Here is a 20,315-nt window from a genome sequence, read left to right as displayed (position 1 = left end):
CTCATATGGGCTTCTTACATCAACTAACAGTGCGGCCTGGGTTCCCTGGCCCTTTGCCGTGTTGCAACAGTGGTTTGAAAGGTACGCTCACCCAAGCTTCACTTCCCTCAAGGCTCCCCATGTGATGGAGCAGATCTGGGCTTGGTTTGGCAGGGTGACAGTCGATCTCTTCGCCTGCGGGGAGTCCACCCACTGCCCCCTGTTTTTCTCTCTGAGGGCCGACGACCTGCCTCTGGGCTGGGATGCCTTGGCACATCCGTGGCCCTTGGGATTGGTGTATGCGTTGCCGCCATTCACCCTGCTCCAGCCGCTCTTCTGCCGGATCTGTCTCGATGGCGGATTCGTCTCAATTTTCAGCCCAGCCTTTTCAGTCAGCCTATGTCGAAGTCTCGGCTGGCGGGTTGGATTGTGCAGCTGATCTGTCTATCAGCCTATGAACAGTCTGGCCTGCTGGATCCCCCTGGCGTGCATGTGCACTCGACCCGCAGCATGGCCCCGTCCTGGGCACTATCCCACTTGCCCATTGTGGGAGGTCTTTGTCCTTCAAGCCCAGGTCCTCTACCAATATCTTGACTGCACTCTTATGGACATAGATCTCAGATATCATTCCTGAAATCTGCCGGAGCCACTCTTCCAATTTTTGGGTCACTGACACAAGTGTTGCATTACCACGGGGACCACTGTTGTCTTCCACATCCTCTCTAGCTCTTCTATCAGCCTTTGGTTTTTCTTAAGCTTCCTTTTTCCTGCTGTTTCCATCACTTGGGATTGCTACATCTATCACTACAGCTTCTTCCTCTGTCTACCACTACTATGCCTGGTTGGCTAGCCATTACCAGTTTTTCAGTCTGTATTTGCCAATGGTATTTCCTACTATGAGCCTGCTTCTGCTGGAGGTTTCTTCCTCCACTGTTGCCTAAAGCTTGCTCAAATGGGATTTTTGGGTTTTCTATATCATTTTTTGTATAATTATACTGTGTAAGGTCTTAAACCTTATACGGTGTGCCCTGAGTTTGCCTTGAGATGACTTCTGTTATGAATTGGCACTATACAAATAGAACTGTATTGAATTAAATTGAATTGTTCATTTTCAAACACTTTTGGAGTTGTATCCCATTTTGACTTTGGGACTTCCAGCCCTTACTTGGCACAGATGTTCCTGTATATTATGCCAACCACTTAGTTATAGCATTCCATGTACGCCCTGCCTCCTAGCATCTTGCACTCTGCTGTTATGTGCTGGATTGTCTCAGGGGCATCTTTGCATAGCCTGCCAGAGTTTTCCCTGGTGTGATAGAGCCCAGCCTCTACTGATCTTGTATTCAAAGCTTGTTCCTGCACTGCCATGACTAGAGCCTCTGTGCTGTAGTTCAATCTAGCTTTGTCCAACAGCTGGTAGGATTTTACGATAACTTTCTTCTATCAATCGGTGGTACATGTGATTTCTCTTTCCATGACATGTTTCTTCCTCTAAAGGGAGTTCTTCCTTTCCACTGCTGCCTAAAGCTTGCTCAAATGGGATTGTTGGCTTTTCTATGTAATTTTTTATCTAATTATACTCTTAAAGGTCTTAAACCCTACACTGTAAACTGTGTTGAGATTACTTCTGTTGTGATTTGGCGCTTTACAAATAAAATAACATTTAATTGAATTAAATTCCTCCGTAGGTTTCTGCTGCCTGAAGTATTCACTACGCATGTCATCCGTTGGGGCCATCTTTCTAATGTACTCATGGATCTTTGTTGTTTCATCTTGGATAGTGACTCTAACCCTCACTAGGCCTCTGCCCCCTTCTTTCCTTTTATTGTATAATCTCAGGGTGCTTGATTTGGAGTGAACCCCTCCATGCATTGTAAAGAGCTTCCTTGTCTTGATGTCAGTGGCATCTATTTCTTCCTTTGGCTGGCTTATTATTCCAGCGGGGTACCTGATAACTGGCAGTGCGTAAGTGTTAATTGCTCGTATGCTGTTTTTAAAACTTACCTGACTCTCTGCAGGTTTTTGGTGGGTGCTGCTTTCCTGGTGGCCTCTTCATGGTCCCCATTTCCCTGCAGATCCCTTACCCTACCCTACGGTACTTATAGCTGTCCTTAATGTCTGCTGTCACATTACGTTAAGTTCCATCAGCATAGGCCTTACATCTCTGTAAAGCACACTGAACCTGCAAAGCTGGTGATAATTTCAGTGGCCTCATCCCTGTGAATAACATCTTTAAAATTACACATGTAGAATGATACACACAAGTATAGAATGATAGTGCAGTGTTTGGATTTGTGGTTTGTATTCACCCAGTATAAACTGAAACAGAAACACATCTAAACAGAAACAAAACAGAAACAAAATTTCACCTTTAAAACACAGAACAAAACAGGAAAACCATTAAGCATGTTGTTTAGTTGTATGTTTGAGAATAATGTGCAATACAATATAATGAAGTTTGTCAAGTTTTTCCCACAAGCGAAAGTTCAAATGTTTGTCACTACCGTCTGAACATGGTCATTGTACAGATTGATGGCTGATGGCTTTTCCTAAATTTACTCCGCTGTTTGACCAACAGGCTGTAGAGAGGATGTGTGCTGCTCTCTATGATATTCAGCAGTTTGTTCTGCATCCTTCTCTCCACAACCTGCTCCAAGGGTTCCAGCACAGAGCCCGCCTTTTTGATCAGTTTGTTCATTTTCTTGGTGTCTCCTGCTCTGATGCTGCTGCCCTGGCAGACAGAGTCATGTGAGAATTTCTGCAAATGACATGACTCAGTGTTGTAGAGTCAGAGGTGTGCAGGATTAAGAGGAATCATGAATGGAGAGTCCCCTGTGGTGCTCCTGTGCTGCTGATCACCTGCTCAGACCCACATTCTCACAGCTGTACAAACTGCAGTCTGTCTGTCAGATAGTCAGTAATCCAGGAACCTTGGAGGAGTCAACCTGCATCTCCAGGAGATTGTCTCTCAGCAGGAGAGGCTGGAATGTATTAAAAGCACTGGAGAAGTCAAAAACATGATCCTAACAGTGCTGCCTGCCATATGATTGCATCATTCATTTTCTAAAGCCTCAGCACATGCTCCTGTTTCAGGCTAAGGTTGAAGAGGTGCTGTAGAATCCCACAGAACTTAGCAGCACAGTCCTTCAGGTCTCAGTTGGTAGGGCGGTCATCTACGAACCCCAGAGTTACTGGTTTCAAGGTCCCTGATTCCTGGCCATATGTCAGAGTGTTCCTGGATGAGACACTGAACTCCAAACCCTTTGCGCCTCAAGGGGGGAGATTTTGATTTGTACATTGATTGTTCATTTGTAAGTCAAAGTGGGATACTGTCCCCATCCACCTTATTGCCCTTCCAACCCCTGTCTCTCTTTGTCTGCTTCCCCAGGCTTTCTTATTCTTCATAATTTCCCCCTGACAAATCTATCTTGTGTCTCCTCTTCTGTCTTGCTGTCTCTCGCTGCCTTAGACCAAAAGAGTGCAGTGATAGAAGACCTCTATGAATAATGTGTTGTTATCACTCTGCTCTGGTTCCTTTTACAATGAAACAGTCTTAAACATTTAGCTCTCTCACTCTCTTTAGGGTCTCTCTCTCCATTAAAAGGAGGCACTCTGGAAGGGACTTAGAGATTTAGGCTACAATTTTCTATTCAAATATGGTTATTGTAACAGCTGTGAATGGACCCAATTAAATGCCAGTTGCCACTGAAAATGTTAAAGGGGATTTTATTGTACAAAAACAAAACAATGAATGCTTGGCTATGACTCAGCTGGATAGGTCGGCGATCTATAAGAAAGAGTGGTAAGTAACAGGGCTAACAGGAGAGTAGAATGATGTATATGTTCAGGACTTAGTTAATTGTAATGACAAGGACTTGAAACAAACCAACTGAGGGAGCTAGGCACACTGGAAAGTCTGGTGGCACATGAGGGCAGAGAAGAAACTGGTGTCCTCCAAGTGGCTGCTCATAATGTTGTGTTTCATTATTAGCAGCTAACAGTGAGGAATGTAGCAAAACAAAGTAGCAAATAAACAGACAACAATAAGAGGTCTGGCAAAAGGTGAGACTAATAAATATTTGGTGATCATGATAAACAAAAATTTCACTGCAAGTGTTGCAGGCAAAAACCTGCGATAATGACTGGTTCCGATGTCCGTGATCCAGAAAGAGTTCTGAAAGTTCCGGTCTATGTCCAATAGAGAGATAGGGGTGTCCAAGGAGATCTGTAGTCCTAGTCCAGAGAGGGAGAGCGAGGGTCCAGAGACACAGACAGGCACATGATATACACAGTCTTTCAAGAGGGGCAAAGCAAAGGCAGAGACAAAGACAAAAATGGTCAAAAAACACAAGGCAACAATCATAATTAGAGCAAAGCTGGAAAGTTGTGTAAGGACAAACAATCTGGCACGAGAGTCATGGATGAGAGGTTGATTATAAAAATATCCAGGAGCGATGATAACTGCTCCAGGTAATCCAGGTCAAAGTAATCATAGCAATTACATGAAGCAAGGAAACATGGATTGTGGCGAAAACAGGAAGTCTACCAAAATAAAAGCCAGGAACAGGACCTCTTCTTGGACCACTTGCACATCCATTAGTGTAATCAAATATCATTAAGTTTTATCAATATGATTTACAAGTTATAAGTATTCATAATAATCATAAGAATTATTGTTAAAAGATCACTTTATTTTTACACAAAAAAGACATGAGAAGAATGAGAAAAAGCATTGAATGATGAGGCTTATTGGAACCTCCAGGATAATCAAAGTAGTTTTAGAAGAGAAAAGTATGATTGGAAAGAAAGAGGCTCGACTCCTGCCTTGATCACTCAAGGAATTGTCCCATGTACAGGACATTCTCTATTGATCCTATCTCTATAGTCAGATTGGAATTGTAGCTTTCAGTGGCCATGGCTGTTTGTCTATACAATGTGTGTGTGTGTGTGTGTGTGTGTGTGTGTGTGTGTGTGTGTGTGTGTGTGTGTGTGTGTGTGTGTGTGTGTAATAGGGTATTAGACCTAATACTATGGTATTAGACTATTGTGCAATTCTATGGTATTACACTCCTGAGGCTTTTTACTTGTTAAACAACAAACAGGGAAAGAAAAAGTAGTAGCATTGCAATTAACCTGAGTACACGCAGAGAGCCATTACAGAGACTAGAGTGGGAGCTCATATCGGCTCATGATATTTTGTTGAGTTCAACATGCACATACATATATATACATATATATACATACATATATATATATGCATATATATATATATATATATATATATATATATATATATATATATATATATATATATATATATATATATATATATATATATATATATATCCTTGTAAGAAATAACTATTTTGATTCTGATATAAAAGAAAATCTTTTAACTTCTAGTAGTCAGAAACAAATACAAAATAGGTTTTAAACCCAGGTCTTTGATCACTTTCCCTCTTTATTGTGATGCAGATCTGACTGATACAAGAAAAAAATGACAACCTAGCCACTCTGGGTGTGGAAATATAAATACAGTGAGGGAAAAAATTATTTGAACCCCAGCTGATTTTGTAAGTTTGCCCACTAACAAAGAAATGATCAGGCTATAATTTCAATGGTAGGTTTATTTGAACAGTGAGACACAACAATGACAAAAAAAATCCAGAAAAATGCTTTTCAAAAAGAGTTATAAATTAATTTGCATTTCCATGAAGGAAATAAGTATTTGATCCCCTATCCGTCAGCAAGATCTCGAGCTCCCAGGTGGATCTTATACAGGTAACGAGCTGACATTGGCAGCCCTCTCAGCTCGTTACCTGTATAAAAGAGACCTGTCCACAGAAGCAATCAATCAATCCAGATTCCAAACTCTTCACCATGGCCAAGACCAAAGAGCTTTCCAAGGATGTCAGGGACAAGATTGTGGACCTACACAAGGCTGGAATGGGCTACAAGACCATCGCCAAGCAGCTGGGTGAGAAGGTGACAACAGTTGGTGCAATTATTCGCAAATGGAAGAAACATAAATTAACTGCCAATCTCCCTTGGTCTGGAGCTCCATGCAAGATCTCACCTCGTGGAGTTTCAATGATAATGAGAACGGTGAGGAATCAGCCAAGAACCACTCGGGAGGAACTTGTCAATGATCTCAAGGCAGCTGGGACCATAGTCACCAAAACAACAGTTGGTAACACACTACGCCGTGAAGGACTGAAATCCTGCTGTGCCCGCAAGGTCCCCCTGCTCAAGAAAGCCCATCTACAGGCCCGTTTGAAGTTTGCCACTGAACATCTGACTGATTCAGAGGAAGACTGGGTGAAAGTGTTGTGGTCAGATAAGACCAAAATCGAGCTCTTTGGCATCAACTCAACTCGCTGTGTTTGGAGGAGGAGGAAGGCTGCCTATGACTCCAAAAACACCATCCCCACTGTCAAATATGGAGGTGGAAACATTATGCTTTGGGGGTGTTTTTCTGCCAAGGGGACAGGACAATTGCACCGCATCAAAGGGAGGATGGATGGGGCCATGTACCGTCAAATGTTGGGTGAGAACCTCCTTCCCTCAGTCAGGGCATTGAAAAGGGTCGTGGTTGGGTACTCCAGCATGACAATGATCCAAAACACACGGCTAAGGCAACAAATCACTGGCTCAAGAAGAAGCATATTAAGGTCATGGAGTGGCCTAGTCAGTCTCCAGACCTTAATCCCATAGAAAATCTGTGGAGGGAGCTGAAGGTTCGAGTTGCCAAACATTGGAGAGGATCTGCAAAGAGGAGTGGGCCAAAATCCCCCCTGAGATGTGTGCAAACCTTGTGGCCAACTACAAGAAATGGCTGACCTCTGTGATTGCCAACAAAGGTTTTGCCACCAAGTACTAAAGCACGTTTTTCGAAGGGATCAAATACTTCTTTCCTTCGTGGAAATGCAAATTAATTTATAACTCTTTTTGAAACGCATTTTTCTGGATTTTTTTTGTCATTGTTGTGTCTCACTGTTCAAATACACCTACCATTGAAATTATAGACTGATCATTTCTTTGTTAGTGGGAAAACTTACAAAATCAGCTGGGGTTCAAATAATTTTTTCCCTCACTGTATATAGAACGGCTCGCTGTGCTGTATTAAACGCGCCAAGCCAGCGGGGGGGCTCTGTGCGGACCCTCCTCTAAGCCACCTGGGGAGGTAGTGTCAGAGGCAAGGTGAGTTCTCCCCACTGTCTGTGTGAAAGAGCCGATGCATTGGGTGTTAGGGGAGAAAGAGTGTGAAATTTGGTGACGGTTTATTGTGAGACCAGATATTGTACTAATTTTACTAGAGGAGAAACAATGTTTATGACATGATTTGAACTCACGCAGAGTTGTCATGCATTGTGTTCGCAGAGTTGTCATGAATCGTAGTGGTGCCAAGCAGTAGTTGGATGCTCTCTGTTATTACTATTTTGTTCAGTGTATCGCAAGTGTCAGTGTTGCTTTCTCAGTGAGGCTTGTTGACAGTTTGTGGAGGAATGAGCTAATTTTGAGACATATGATTTTTTATTTATTTTTTGGTCAGAGAGACTTTCAGGGGTGAGATGAACTGTTTAGCTGAGATCAATGTTTGTAATGCAGACTGTGTGAATAAATGTGCTTTACCAAATACATTTCTTTAGTAACACGTTAAATAATGCTATCAGTGTCAGGTAATTTCACTCCTTTTCTGCATTAAGGCTTTAGAAAACACTGTAACACTTCTGTTGGGATATGAGAGCAGATACATTCAAAAATGCAACATCTGCAATAAATTAAGGGATGGTCAAATGTGTGCACATTATTACTGTTAATTATTATTATTATTACTGTGAAAACTCCTAAACATTGGAGGAAAGGAACATTGGATTTGATGCTCTGTCAGAGGATTTAGAGAGGCCATTTGGTTAGAGAGCATTCTTGCAGCAAGTGAAAGAGGAAGGATATACTGCATAAATGCCTAAAAAAAAAATAGTTGTAAACCATTCAAATCTATTTCAGGAGAGTAGAAAATCCATCCATTTATCCATCCATCCATTATCTAAACCACTTGTCCTCCGAAGGGTTGCAGGTCAAAATAAAAATGTAAATCCAACATTATGCATAATATGGCCTCTTTAAAATTGGAAATTATTAAATCACTGTGCACAATGTATAATCTGGAAGGTCTTAAACCTTACACTGTAAAGTGCCGTGAGATGACTGTTGTGATTTGGCTCAATACAAATAAAATTGAATTAAATAGTTTAAAGGCTTTTTTATTAATTAATTAATTTATTTAGGTTAGGTTATTTATTATTTTATTTATTTATTTTTTGCAACAGAGGGCAGCTGCTGTCATGGTCGCTGTCACTGCAGTGTCCCTTAAGGCCGGTGGGCTTGGCCCCGTCTGGGAGGGGTGGATGAGTGGGGCAGGCGACATAGCCAGTCAGGGACCTAGTTCTGTTCACCCTATTACCCCACTTCCCAGCTACAATACGTTACAAACATGCATCTAGGGCTATGAGGGGCTTCCTCTCTGAAGTGGGTCGGGATTGCCCCACCCGGAGCTGAATGCCCCTCAGTTTTAACTGCATTAGACACACACATCCACCCAGGGCTTTGGAGGTCCCTTTTCCAGGGGCCAGTGGATGAATCCTACTTCACTGTGGCGCCATCTGTCTGCTCCTTGCGGGGATTGGCCTACCCTCAACGCTCCTTATACTTTATCACATACACACATACAATTCCGAGGAGGTGAGGCTGCATGGCTGTGGCTTCACCCATGCCCCTGGTGGCGATGACTGCCTACCAATTTTACCTGCATAGTAGACAGCTAGGGCCTGGGGGCATTGCGTAGGAGACACCAGCTGTCAGCCAACGGTGGAGCGCCTGTAAATCTCCTTCATTTGAATGCACGTTTGCTCCCTACACACACATATACATACTGTATTACATCATATACACAGACAAGCTGGGATGGATGGCTGGGATTCTCACCACTCGCTGAATCTGGTAAAGGATGGTGGCCATGCCCCACTGTGGCCACCTTGACAGGATTCACTGGTGGCACTTGGGAGCATGTTTGCGCATCTGTGTCCGCACTCACGCTACACAAGAACAAAACACTATGGTGGTGACTGCTGTTGTGCCGCTGCACATGATAGTGAGATGTGATTTATTTGCTCGTGCTTGAACTGGTTGGTATACGTCGTATGTTTGCACTGTGCTCTGCTTACTATTACTAGTATTTTGTTCTTGCTACTGTAAATTATAATTGGGAATTATTATTATTTATTTACTTACTATTATTTATTTGTGTGTGTGTATTGTTGTTGCTAATTATACTATTTTTAGGTAGGTGTTTGTCTACTACTACTACTACTACTCTACTACTACTCTTTGTCTCTTCTGTCTCCCCCCTCTCTCTTCCTACCCTCTGTCCCCTCTTTCACCTGTCCAATACTGAAGCTGGTAATAAGCATTATGGAACATATTACAAAATATAAAATATATATATATATATATATATATATATATATATATATATATATATATTAAAAAATACAAAATATAAATTCAGGTCACCAATCAAGAGGAGTGAACTACACCCTAATTACACCTAGATAAAAACACACCTTTGAAAAAACAAAACTGTCCAGCATGAAAAGGCATCCAGTACTCCATGTTGCATGCTATGCTGGACAAAATACTGTCAAATAAAACAAAAAACAAAAAAGAAACTTATGTTCTGTCAACCATACCAAATAAATTGAGTATATTGACTGAAACTAAGACTGTTTCCTATATATTGCCATATTGTGATGTTGAAACCAACATAATTTATAGAAAATAAACTAAATATGAATGGTAAATGGTCTGCACTTATATACTGTAGCTCTTTTCTACCTAGCTGGTACTCAAAGCACTTTACACTGCATCTCATTCACCCATTCGCACACCCAAGCACACACACGCTGATGGCAGAGCTGCTATGCAGCTGACCTGACTCACCGGGGGCAACTTGGGGTTCAGTATCTTGACCAAGTACACTTTGGCATGTGATGTGGCAGCCGAGAATCAAACTACCAATCCTGTGATTGGCACAACTGCTCTACCTATTGAGCCACAGCCACCCAATCAAATCAAAAACTAAGGTATCCAATGCAAGAGGGTTACCAACATTCAGGTCAGTTGTGTGGCAGCAAGTGCAGCCATCACAGTACCCTGGCAAAACCTATCCCGTCATCAGTCTGCCATTAACAAGTAGAGGTGGATAAATATTTATAATCATCTTTATTTCTTAAATGGGAGAGGGGGTGGCCTTACAGCAAGAAGGATTGGCTTCTATGTAGAGTTTGTGCATTCTTCCCATGCCTGTGTCGGTTTTGTCTGGGTACATGAAAGCTCTGTGATGGACAACCTCTAGCCTAATTTCAGGTACTTACAAAATGAACAGCATTTAAGGTGTTTTATAGATTGTGAGTCTGTAGAAATTAAATGAAAAGCACACACTTCTCAGTGTATATGTGTCTCTTTTTCCACTACGTGTGCCAGCAATGGCAGTGCTGGTGGCTTTGTGCCGAGGTCTCATTGAATTCAGCACACAGCCAGATTTACATGTTTGCCATTGTTACAGGGGTTAGTGAGTATCATGTAGCAGGCCTAGAGGGAACTGGCATCCAGGGGACAGTGCGGCACACACTGAATATTGAAACAGTCTCTCTTCTCCACCAGAATCACCGTTCTACTCTTCATGAACATGATTCCTCTGTCACTTGCTCTCAGTGTCTCTCTCTCACACACACACACACACACACACCAGGCTTGGGATGTGGAGTGTCCCTGCTTGGCCAATGAGGGACTGGGAGTGTTGGCCCTGTCTCTGCTCAGCCAAGTGTTAAATTAGATTTCATTTCCTCTCTGTCAAAGTTGGGTGTGTGTGCACACTCATGCATAACTCACTCACAGGGACTGGGTCATCGTCACACACACTAATAACCATTCAGGATATTGTTCTCAGGGTAAAGTCAGTAGGTTTACATAACTGCTCTCATGTTAATAATGATGCTACTGCTACTGCTGCTGCTGCTAATGATGATGGTGATGCAAAGTTACTGTAAAACAGTGTTTTAATTAAATCACAATGGAGACATAGCTATATGGTATGCTTTTCTTTCCTCCTTGCAGACTTGCGCTGTGCTTTTCCCCTTCCTCTGTGAAGGCAGATAATTTCTCCATACACAAATAAGAGAAGTCTGTATCTTTTGCACAGAGGTAGCTTTACTATCATGAATACACTGTAAATAGTATATTATTATATTTCAGATGTAATTTTGTTGTGTTTGTATGTGAGCTTGAAATTATAACCTTTGAAGTGAGGGCATTTTAGCCTGTCCTCAAAATTAGAAGTGTGGTTAAAGAGCATTTTTAGGGTTAAGACTAGGTTTTAGGGTTAGGGTTTAAAGTTTAGGGTGAGACGCTGATGGTTAAGGTTAGGGTAAGGCATTACATGTTATAAATTAAAAATCAATACAGAGTAGATTAACATGGCCTACCCAACAGAGGGGGGGCTAGGAAATGCATTTGTCAATGAGTGTCATCACAGTGACTGCCATACAAAAATGTTTGTGTTAGTGTGAGACAACTTGGCCAGTTCTCACAACCTTAAAAGGCTGTTCCGGGGTTAACACATTGTTTTAGAAATGAAAAAAATAATTAGAACTATTTTAAAGGAACAACATGCAAGACTGACACTAAGGACTTAAAAGTTGTACTGCAATCCAAATTTAAAGTACTGAACAGCATTGTCTCTCGCCACCCCTCCTCCCCAGAATCAAAGCTCACTCAAGTTGTCAGGTAGAGGACGCATGTACATTAGTGTACATTAAATGAATGTACATTAAACTTTGACATTGACAAGTGACGATGAGTCCTACCTGTTGCTGCTAATGTGTTTTTGTTGTTTCTCAATTACAAAACAGCTTATATGAAGGTTATTTTATTTGTCCCTGTTTGATGCATGGCTTGATGCATGGCTGGTTATAAGTACTGCAGCCAAAGCTGGGCATTTTATTCTAAAAACAAACACCCATTGCTGTGAAAATGCTGGAGTGACTACTTCCCAATCCAACAATAACATTCAGTGCGTTTAAATGCAAGAACCAGGCTATCTATCTCAGCTGGCAGTAGTAGAGTGGTGAGTCTCAGCAGCCTTTGTTATGCCCGCTTAGTTGGTGCACTGGCATAGGGGACACATGTTTTATTTGTTTATACAGTATATATGTGTGTCCCAAAATGGTTAAATTCGCCTGCTTGTGTATGTCAGATTGTGTCAGTGTCTATTTGCATTTCCTAGGCTGAGCAATATCACTGTCTATATCTTACAGTATCTATATCTTCATTAGTCTGGAAACTGGCAAGAGTATAGCTGTGTTGATAGGATTGAAAGGGCTCACACACACATATGCAAAAGTGTCTGTTGTAAATCCAGTTTGTTATGGATATGGGCTAGCTTAGTAAATTCTTGGCTTTATTTTGGATTCTGTGCATTCTGTATCATACGTCATTACGTCTGCTCTACTGTAAGATCACTAGTGTGAGTGATATTTCACTCAACACACATAAAGTACATGGGGGATATGATGTGGAGAAGAAAGATCAGGCTACTTTAATGCTGAGTAGAAGGGAATCAGTATATAGACATCTGTGTGTGTGTGTGTGTGTGTGTGTGTGTGTGTGTATGTGTGCGTGCATGCGCATATGTACTTGTATGACTATACATTGTCTACTCATAGTCACTCATAGTCTAAGTTTCAAACCATGGTGGTGAGAATTTTCAGAGTCAGGACTTTTTGGCTGGCTCTTCAAAGGACTATTTAAGGGTTAAACTTGGTGAGAAAGAGAGAAAGAGAGAAAGTTTGTATCAGATATATGTCTGATGTGTAAATGGAGCTGGAATCCATCAGACATCACATCAGGCATAGTGCTCCACTGAGCCTGAAGGAAAGACATTCAATGAGGGAAAGATGCAGGATAGAGAGGAAGAGAAATAGAGACCCTGGCTGATCCAGAAAGATAGATGGAGGGATGGAGGAAGAGAGGAATGCATAGTATGATTTAGCTGATCGGAGACATCATTTACCAGCGCAATTTGTTGACAAGAATCTAGGCATGTCTCAGTGTGTCAGCGCCTCAGTCACTTTGATAGATGATGGAAGTTCACTGACTATAACAGTGCTACTCTTTTACCTGTGTTCTCTATGGCTGATCCCTCTTTTCTACCTTAAACGCTAGCAGAGAGAAAAAACATGTGTGTGTGTGTGTGTGTGTGTGTGTGTGTGTGTGTGTGTGTGTGTGTGTGAGAGAGAGAGAGAGAGAGAGAGAGGAATCACGCATATTTCACATTACTCAAGATTGAGGTATATTAAAAAGAAAACTTCCAAGCATTTTTCCTGCAGCTCTATCTTCACACACTGCATTATTTAACTTGACCATCTTTGTTTGTGGCTCACCAGTAGTATAAGTGTTTGTTTTAGTGTATGTGCTTGTGAGGCCATATATTAGCTTAGGACTTTATAGATGTTGCAAGATAGGAAGGCTTATCAATGAGTCTCATGTTCAAGTAAACCAAAACTCACCCAAGGCCACATCTCCATCCTGTAGACTTCTAGTGAACCTGAAACATCTGTGTTCAGTTGTAGTATAGATATGTGGTTCATTCCATTTGAGACATAATGTAGTATACATTGGAAAACAAAACTATTTAATGCCCTTGTTTAATATATTTTACTTTTAGCAGGCTTTCAATTTCTGAGATCAGTGTCTGTCATAGATATTATGATATAATAATATTATATTATGGCTAGTAAACCCCAGGAACTTGCTTTATTCATAAAAGTGAATACATTTAATGTCAATCACTCTGTGTACTCCAGTTGTGGATCATATAAAACAGTTTAATAATATATCTGTTTGTATGTTTTGTTTGAATAGACAACACTCCGTTTTCTTGTCTTGTCTGAATTTGTTGTAGAAATGTCAGTGTAATTTCAAATCAATGTCTTTGTTGAATACAGTGTTAGCACCACTATCAGAAATACATGGACAAAGGCTAGAAAATGAAAAAGGACTAAAAACTAAATGCAAAATAACTACAAGCTGAAATGGCCACTGAAGCTTGAAAACAGTCTGCAATGACTCTCTGCTAGGAACGACGTGGCTACAGTAAGTGAAGCTTTGCCAGACTGCTTTGTTATGCACAACATCATCAATCTCTGTGCATAAGAATAGTTAACTTCAATACTGCTATTGATTGTAAAAACCTTTGGAAATAGCTAAGGCCATAGCCTTGCCCCAACTCATAAAGTAATTATTGATTTTCTACCTTTTTAAGCCCTTTCCATCGGGTTTTAGATAAGTGTGGAAGAAAGGTGAGGTACTAATATGTCAGATGGATTCCTCATCATTGGTTGGAGGAAATTACTATCTGACAGGCATGCAAATTAGAAGGAGCCTGGATAGGGTGGAGGAGCATCATCACCTTAACAGAAAAGATAAAGGAAACAGCAATTGAAGCAAGTGAGGAATAAACAGAGAAAAGTAGAGACTAAAGGAAAATTACAACATTTATTAGAAACATGGAATTTATAACAGAGCTTGTCATCAAATGTCAGCTAATTGATGTTTCACGTCTCATAAAGGAGTTAGAGACAGTAATCTATGAGACCCTACGCTGTTTTTACCAGCAGTTGAAAATAACCAACAGAGATGTACAGTTTTACAGTAGAGGGACGTCTCGTGGCTGTAATAGACATGACATAGCATTTAGAGGTGCAAAGTATAAGGAAAATGTATTCAGGGGGATGGTTGGGCAAACAGGACTTTCCCACTAGAGGATGGCATTAGAGGCCACTGTGAAACTAACCATGAGGACATTCTGTGCGTAATATACAATACATTCCACAACATATATTCTAATGTGACATTAAAGAAGCAGTTATTTTAGGTCAAACTAGGAGGTTTTTATTAAATGTTATTGTTTTTTTGTGCCTAAGGCCAACCAAACTGCTAGGTTTGCACAGTAATAACAGTTTGCTGTCATTTTAAGAGATTCAAGGCACTATTTTTGCACCAAAGGAATGCAAGTTCAACAGGTGTCTGCGATCATGGGGCCACTCTGAACTCTAAACACTTCTAGGGATGGTATGGGAGGTACAAGGATGTACAATAGCAGCTAAAATTGTTTATGTTGGGGTAATTGTAGATTAACTTTGCCTTGTCTCTGTCCCTATTTGTATATTTCCTTGTAGAGTAATCAAGAGGCCCCAGCTCCACCTGAAACCATGGCCCAACCTTTCCCACCAGCCCAGTACCCCCCTCCACCACAGAATGGGCTCCCTACTGAGTATGCCACACCCCATACCCACACACCGACTGACTACACGGGCCCGAGGACAGTGGCTGAGCATACCATGACGCTGTATACAGCAACACACACACACAGCGACCAGCCAGGAAATGACAGCAGCACCCCTGCACCCCCAGCCAGCACAGTAACTGTGAGTCTTTAGTTTATATCCAGTGTACATAGAATTATTTGTACCTCTGTACAATACTGCAATCCAGTATGTGTTACAATGAAACTCATCTTTATGACCTGTTCAAAGTGTTTTGGTGTATTTCCATTCAGTAAGAATTTGTAAATCAGTAAACATTGTCTGAGCTAATCTAATAAATTACATTCACTGATAATGAGAAGTTTAAATACTTAATAATAACTAATTAATATCTAATTCATTTATCACTTATTATTTCAATATTATAAGTCTTGAGTCACTCTAGAAACTTTAAAGTTAAATATTGTTGGACGTAGCCTCAACCAAGAAATTGCATTTATGTTGCTACTTTTGACTCGCTGGATTACTGACCATGATAAACTCTCTGAAGTTCAACTTGAAATTCTCAATCTATTGCAACAATTCAATTCAATTCAATTCAATTCAATTTTATTTTATTTGTATAGCGCCAATTCACAACAGAGAAGGAAGCACAACTACAGGAGAGAGAAGACACAAAGTTAATGACATGCAATGGTAGCATTTGAATGAATATTCAATTCAATTCAATTCAATTCAATTCAATTCAATTCAATTCAATTTTATTTGTAGAGTGCTTTTTACAATTGACATTGTCACAAACCAGCTTTACACAACCAAAGAACAGTACATGAACAGTGAATGTGTATGAATCATAATAATCAGATTGTCCCTGATGAGCAAGCCGAGGGCTACGGTGGCAAGGAAAAACTCCCTGAGAAGGCAACAGGAAGAAACCTTGAGAGGAACCAGACTCAACAGGGAACCCATCCTCATATGGATGATAACATGCTATGTAGGCAGCAGGCAGTTCAGTATAACAGTTAATGTCTTTAAGTTAATGTGGAGTCCAGTTAGTTATTTGCAGGCAGACTTGTTCCATTCCTGGACTATCGAGCGTTGAGTCGAGACCTCCGAGAAACAGCTGCCGACGTCCGCCGAGGCCAAGACCGACTTCATAGTAGTGTGTGACCAACTCCAGTCTCCAAACGCATCCCATAGGGGATCCAGGCGACGAGATATCCAGCCAGAAATTGGGCATCAGGACGAGTCAGACAGGTCCAGAGTGCAGAGGGTGGAATGACATGTAGCTCGACAGAGAGACAGGAAGAGGGAAATAGAGAGGTAGAGAAAGAGAGAGATGGCAGTTAGTTGTATTCACAGTCGGATAAAGTTTGAGGTGAATGTATATGTAGAATAGTGCAGCAGGGACTCCAGCAGGACTAATTATGACAGCCTAACTAAAAGGGGTGGGCCAGAAGGAAAACACAGACATGAGGGCTCCCTGGGATGTAGAGCAACCGAACACTTAACCATCAACAAACCTGAGTGATCAGTGAGAGTTGGGAAGACAGCATCTAAACATACCAGTTCACCATAATGCTCTACATCCATGAGTCCTTCCCAGATCTATTTACAAAATGCTCGACTAAATAAATAGGTTTTCAGCCTAGACTTAAACACTGAGACTGTGTCTGAGTCCCGAACGCTATTTGGAAGGCTATTCCATAACTTTGGGGCTTTGTAAGAAAAGGCTCTGCCCCCAGCTGTAGTTTTTATGATACGAGGTACTGACAGGCAGCCAGCGTCCTTTGATCGAAGTAGGCATGGTGGATCATAAGACACTAGCAGTTCACTTAGATACTGTGGCGCAAGACCATTTAATGCTTTAAATGTCAAAAGTAGTATTTTAAAATCAATGCGAAATTTCACGGGGAGCCAATGAAGTGTAGATAAGATAGGCGTGATGTGCTCATATCTTCTGGTTCTAGTGAGGACTCTCGCTGCTGCATTCTGAACTAACTGAAGCTTGTTAATGCACCTGGTTGAACAGCCAGACAGTAAGGCATTACAGTAGTCCAACCTAGAGGTGATGAAAACATGGACTAATTTTTCTGCATCATTTAGTGACAAAATATTTCTTATTTTGGCAATATTTCTGAGGTGAAAGAAAGCTGTCCTGGTGATATTATCTACATGAGCTTCAAATGAAAGACTGGAATCTAGAATCACACCAAGGTCTTTTACTGTTGCACTAGATGTAACAGAAAGGCCATCCAGAGTTACGGCGTGATCTAAAATCTTGCTTCTAGCTGCAGATGATCCTATAACTAGTACTTCTGTCTTATCAGGATTTAGCAGAAGGAAGTTAATTAGCATCCAGTCTCGTATATCCTTTACACATTGCTCAACTTTATTAAGCTGCTTGATCTCATCTGGTTTTGATGAAACATATAACTGTGTGTCGTCAGCATAACAATGCAAGTCAATACCATGCTTACGGATAATGTTGCCCAGAGGAAGCATGTAGAAGGAAAAAAGCAGTGGGCCTAAAACTGAACCCTGTGGAACACCAAACTCCACTGGAGAGCATGTGGAGTAATCGCCATTTAGATCTACACATTGATAACAATCAGTCAAATAGGACCTAAGCCAGGAGAGGGGCGTTCCCTTAATTCCAACAACATTTTCTAGCCTGTGAAGGAGAATACTATGGTCAATAGTGTCAAAAGCTGCACTGAGGTTGAGTAGCACAAGCATATTGACGCTACCCTGATCAGAGGCCAATAGGAGGTCATTTACTACTTTAACAAGTGCCGTCTCTATGCTTTCATGAGGCCTAAATCCTGACTGATAGAGTTTGTGTATGTTATTTCTATGAAGATAAGAGGATAGCTGCCCAGCTACTATCTTTTCCAGAAATTTAACTGGAGCTACATTATCTAAGGTATAACGTAAAGACGACTCTAGATATTCAGTCGCCTGGTCTAGTTCTGTAGGGTCAGACGGTGATCCAATCAAAGTTGATAACTCTGGGAGATTACTTATAAAGCTCTGTGCGGTAGTTGATGTAAATGTACGTTTGAATGAATAGATGAGAAAGGAGAGAGGAGAGGAGCTCAGTGTATATCTTTGAGATAAATCGGAGGTTTGTATCGGCCTGTAATTGGACAGCTGACAGGGGTCGAGATCAGGTTTCTTGATTAGCAGTTTAATAACTGCTAATTTAAAACACTTTGGGACATTCCCACAGCTGAGTGAGGAATTTCTGATTGTCAGCAGGGGTTCTATTATTTCTGGCACTATCTGTTTTAGAAAGTGTGTCGGTATAGGGTCTAATGTACAGGTTGAAGATTTTGCAGAAGAGATGAGTAAAAATTAGTTCATTCTCTTCAAGAGGAGTAAAGTAATCTAGGTACTGATCTGCTGAGGTTAGCTCGTCACCTGTGTCAACTAAATTGTCTGGTTTTAAAGCTTGAATTGTATGCCTTATATTTACAATTTTGTTATTGAAAAGTTCATGAAGTCCTCACTACTGCACAACGTTGTTGCGGAGATATCTGCAGTGGTTTTCTTTCTAGTTAATTTGGCTACTGTATGAAATAAAAATCCAGGGTTATTTTTGTTGTTTTCTATAAGAGAGGAGAGACACGTTGATCTAGCTGCACTTATAGTTCAGGATGCTCTCCTTCCATGCTATCTGAAATACTAACAATTTAGTTTGGCGCCATTTACGTTCTAACTTCCGAGCAGTCTGTTTTAAGGCGCGCGTGTCATCGTTATACCAGGGAGCGAGTTTCTTATCTCTAATGACTTTTCTTTTAACTGGAGCTACATTATCTAAGGTATAACATAATGACGACTCTAGATATTCAGTCGCCTGGTCTAGTTCTGTAGGGTCAGACGGTGATCCAATCAAAGTTGATAACTCTGGGAGATTACTAATAAAGCTCTGTGCGGTAGTTGATGTAAATGTACGTTTGAATGAATAGATGAGAAAGGAGAGAGGAGAGGAGCTCAGTGTATTAGTAGAGGTCCCCCAGCAGACTAACCTATATCAGCAGAACTAAGAGATAGTTCAAAGTCATCTGATCCATCTCTAACTATAAGCTTTATAAAAAAGGAAAGTTTTAAGTCTAGTCTTAAATGTGGAGAGGGTGTCTGCCTCCCGAACCTGAACAGGGAGAGTTCTGCTTGGAAGATATGGAACTATGAGTTCTTTGAGATAAGAGGGAGCCTGATTATTAAGGGATTTATAAGTTAAGAGAAGAATTTTAAATTCAATTCTGGATTTTACAGGGAGCCAATGGAGAGAAGCTAACGTGATATGATCTCTCTTGCCAATTCCAGTCAGAACTCTGGCTGCAGCATTTTGGATTAACTGGAGGCTTATTGGGACAAACTATTAATAATGAATTACAATAGTCCATTCTAGAAGTAACAAATGCATGGACTAGTTTTTCAGCATCACTTCGGGTGTCATGAGTTGGATTAAGGACTCCATTGCCAGAGACACACAGGGTACAGGAAAGAGTTTTAAGATTTTATTAATAACCAGCAAACAAGTCAAATGAGTACTACAGAGAACAACACAGGAGGAGACGGTGTGGGGTGAGTGTGGAGGTCAGGGTGTGAAGTTGGTATGACGTCATGGCTGACAAACAGAGAGCACATGGAACAGATGGAGACAGTGAGTGCCTGGAGTGGTGGCTGGCAACAGTGTAATGAGTCCAGGAGAGTGATAACAGTTTGCAGAAGTATGATGAGGGAAACAGTCCAAATCTAATAACAGATTATAGTAATGGAATCCAAAGTCCAATACACAGTTTGCTAATAAAGTCTGGTAATAAGTACAGCAACAATAAATCCAGCAGGCTATAATTTGTGGTCAGGGGCAATCCAGGTCATACACAGTATGAGGCAGTTCTGAGATAAGTCTGGCAGGCAAAATCCACAATAGAAATAGTCCAGATC

General features: G+C 41.1%; 1 protein-coding gene across 1 annotated transcript in view; it reads left to right on the top strand.

Annotated features, from left to right (window-relative positions):
• rbfox3a (RNA binding fox-1 homolog 3a) overlaps window positions 1–20,315 on the top strand; it is a 116,438-nt gene that overhangs the window by 27,673 nt on the left and 68,450 nt on the right. The window contains exon 2 of the mRNA XM_026351575.1: window positions 15,276–15,524. Within this exon, the coding sequence (XP_026207360.1) occupies window positions 15,276–15,524 (249 nt within the window). The remainder of the gene's footprint in view (window positions 1–15,275; window positions 15,525–20,315) is intronic.

This window comes from Anabas testudineus, chromosome 19 (genome assembly GCF_900324465.2).
Source record: "Anabas testudineus chromosome 19, fAnaTes1.2, whole genome shotgun sequence".
Taxonomy (NCBI): domain Eukaryota; kingdom Metazoa; phylum Chordata; class Actinopteri; order Anabantiformes; family Anabantidae; genus Anabas; species Anabas testudineus.
The sequence above is the reverse complement of the archived record's forward strand: the minus strand, read 5'-3'. Positions and strand labels throughout refer to the sequence as shown.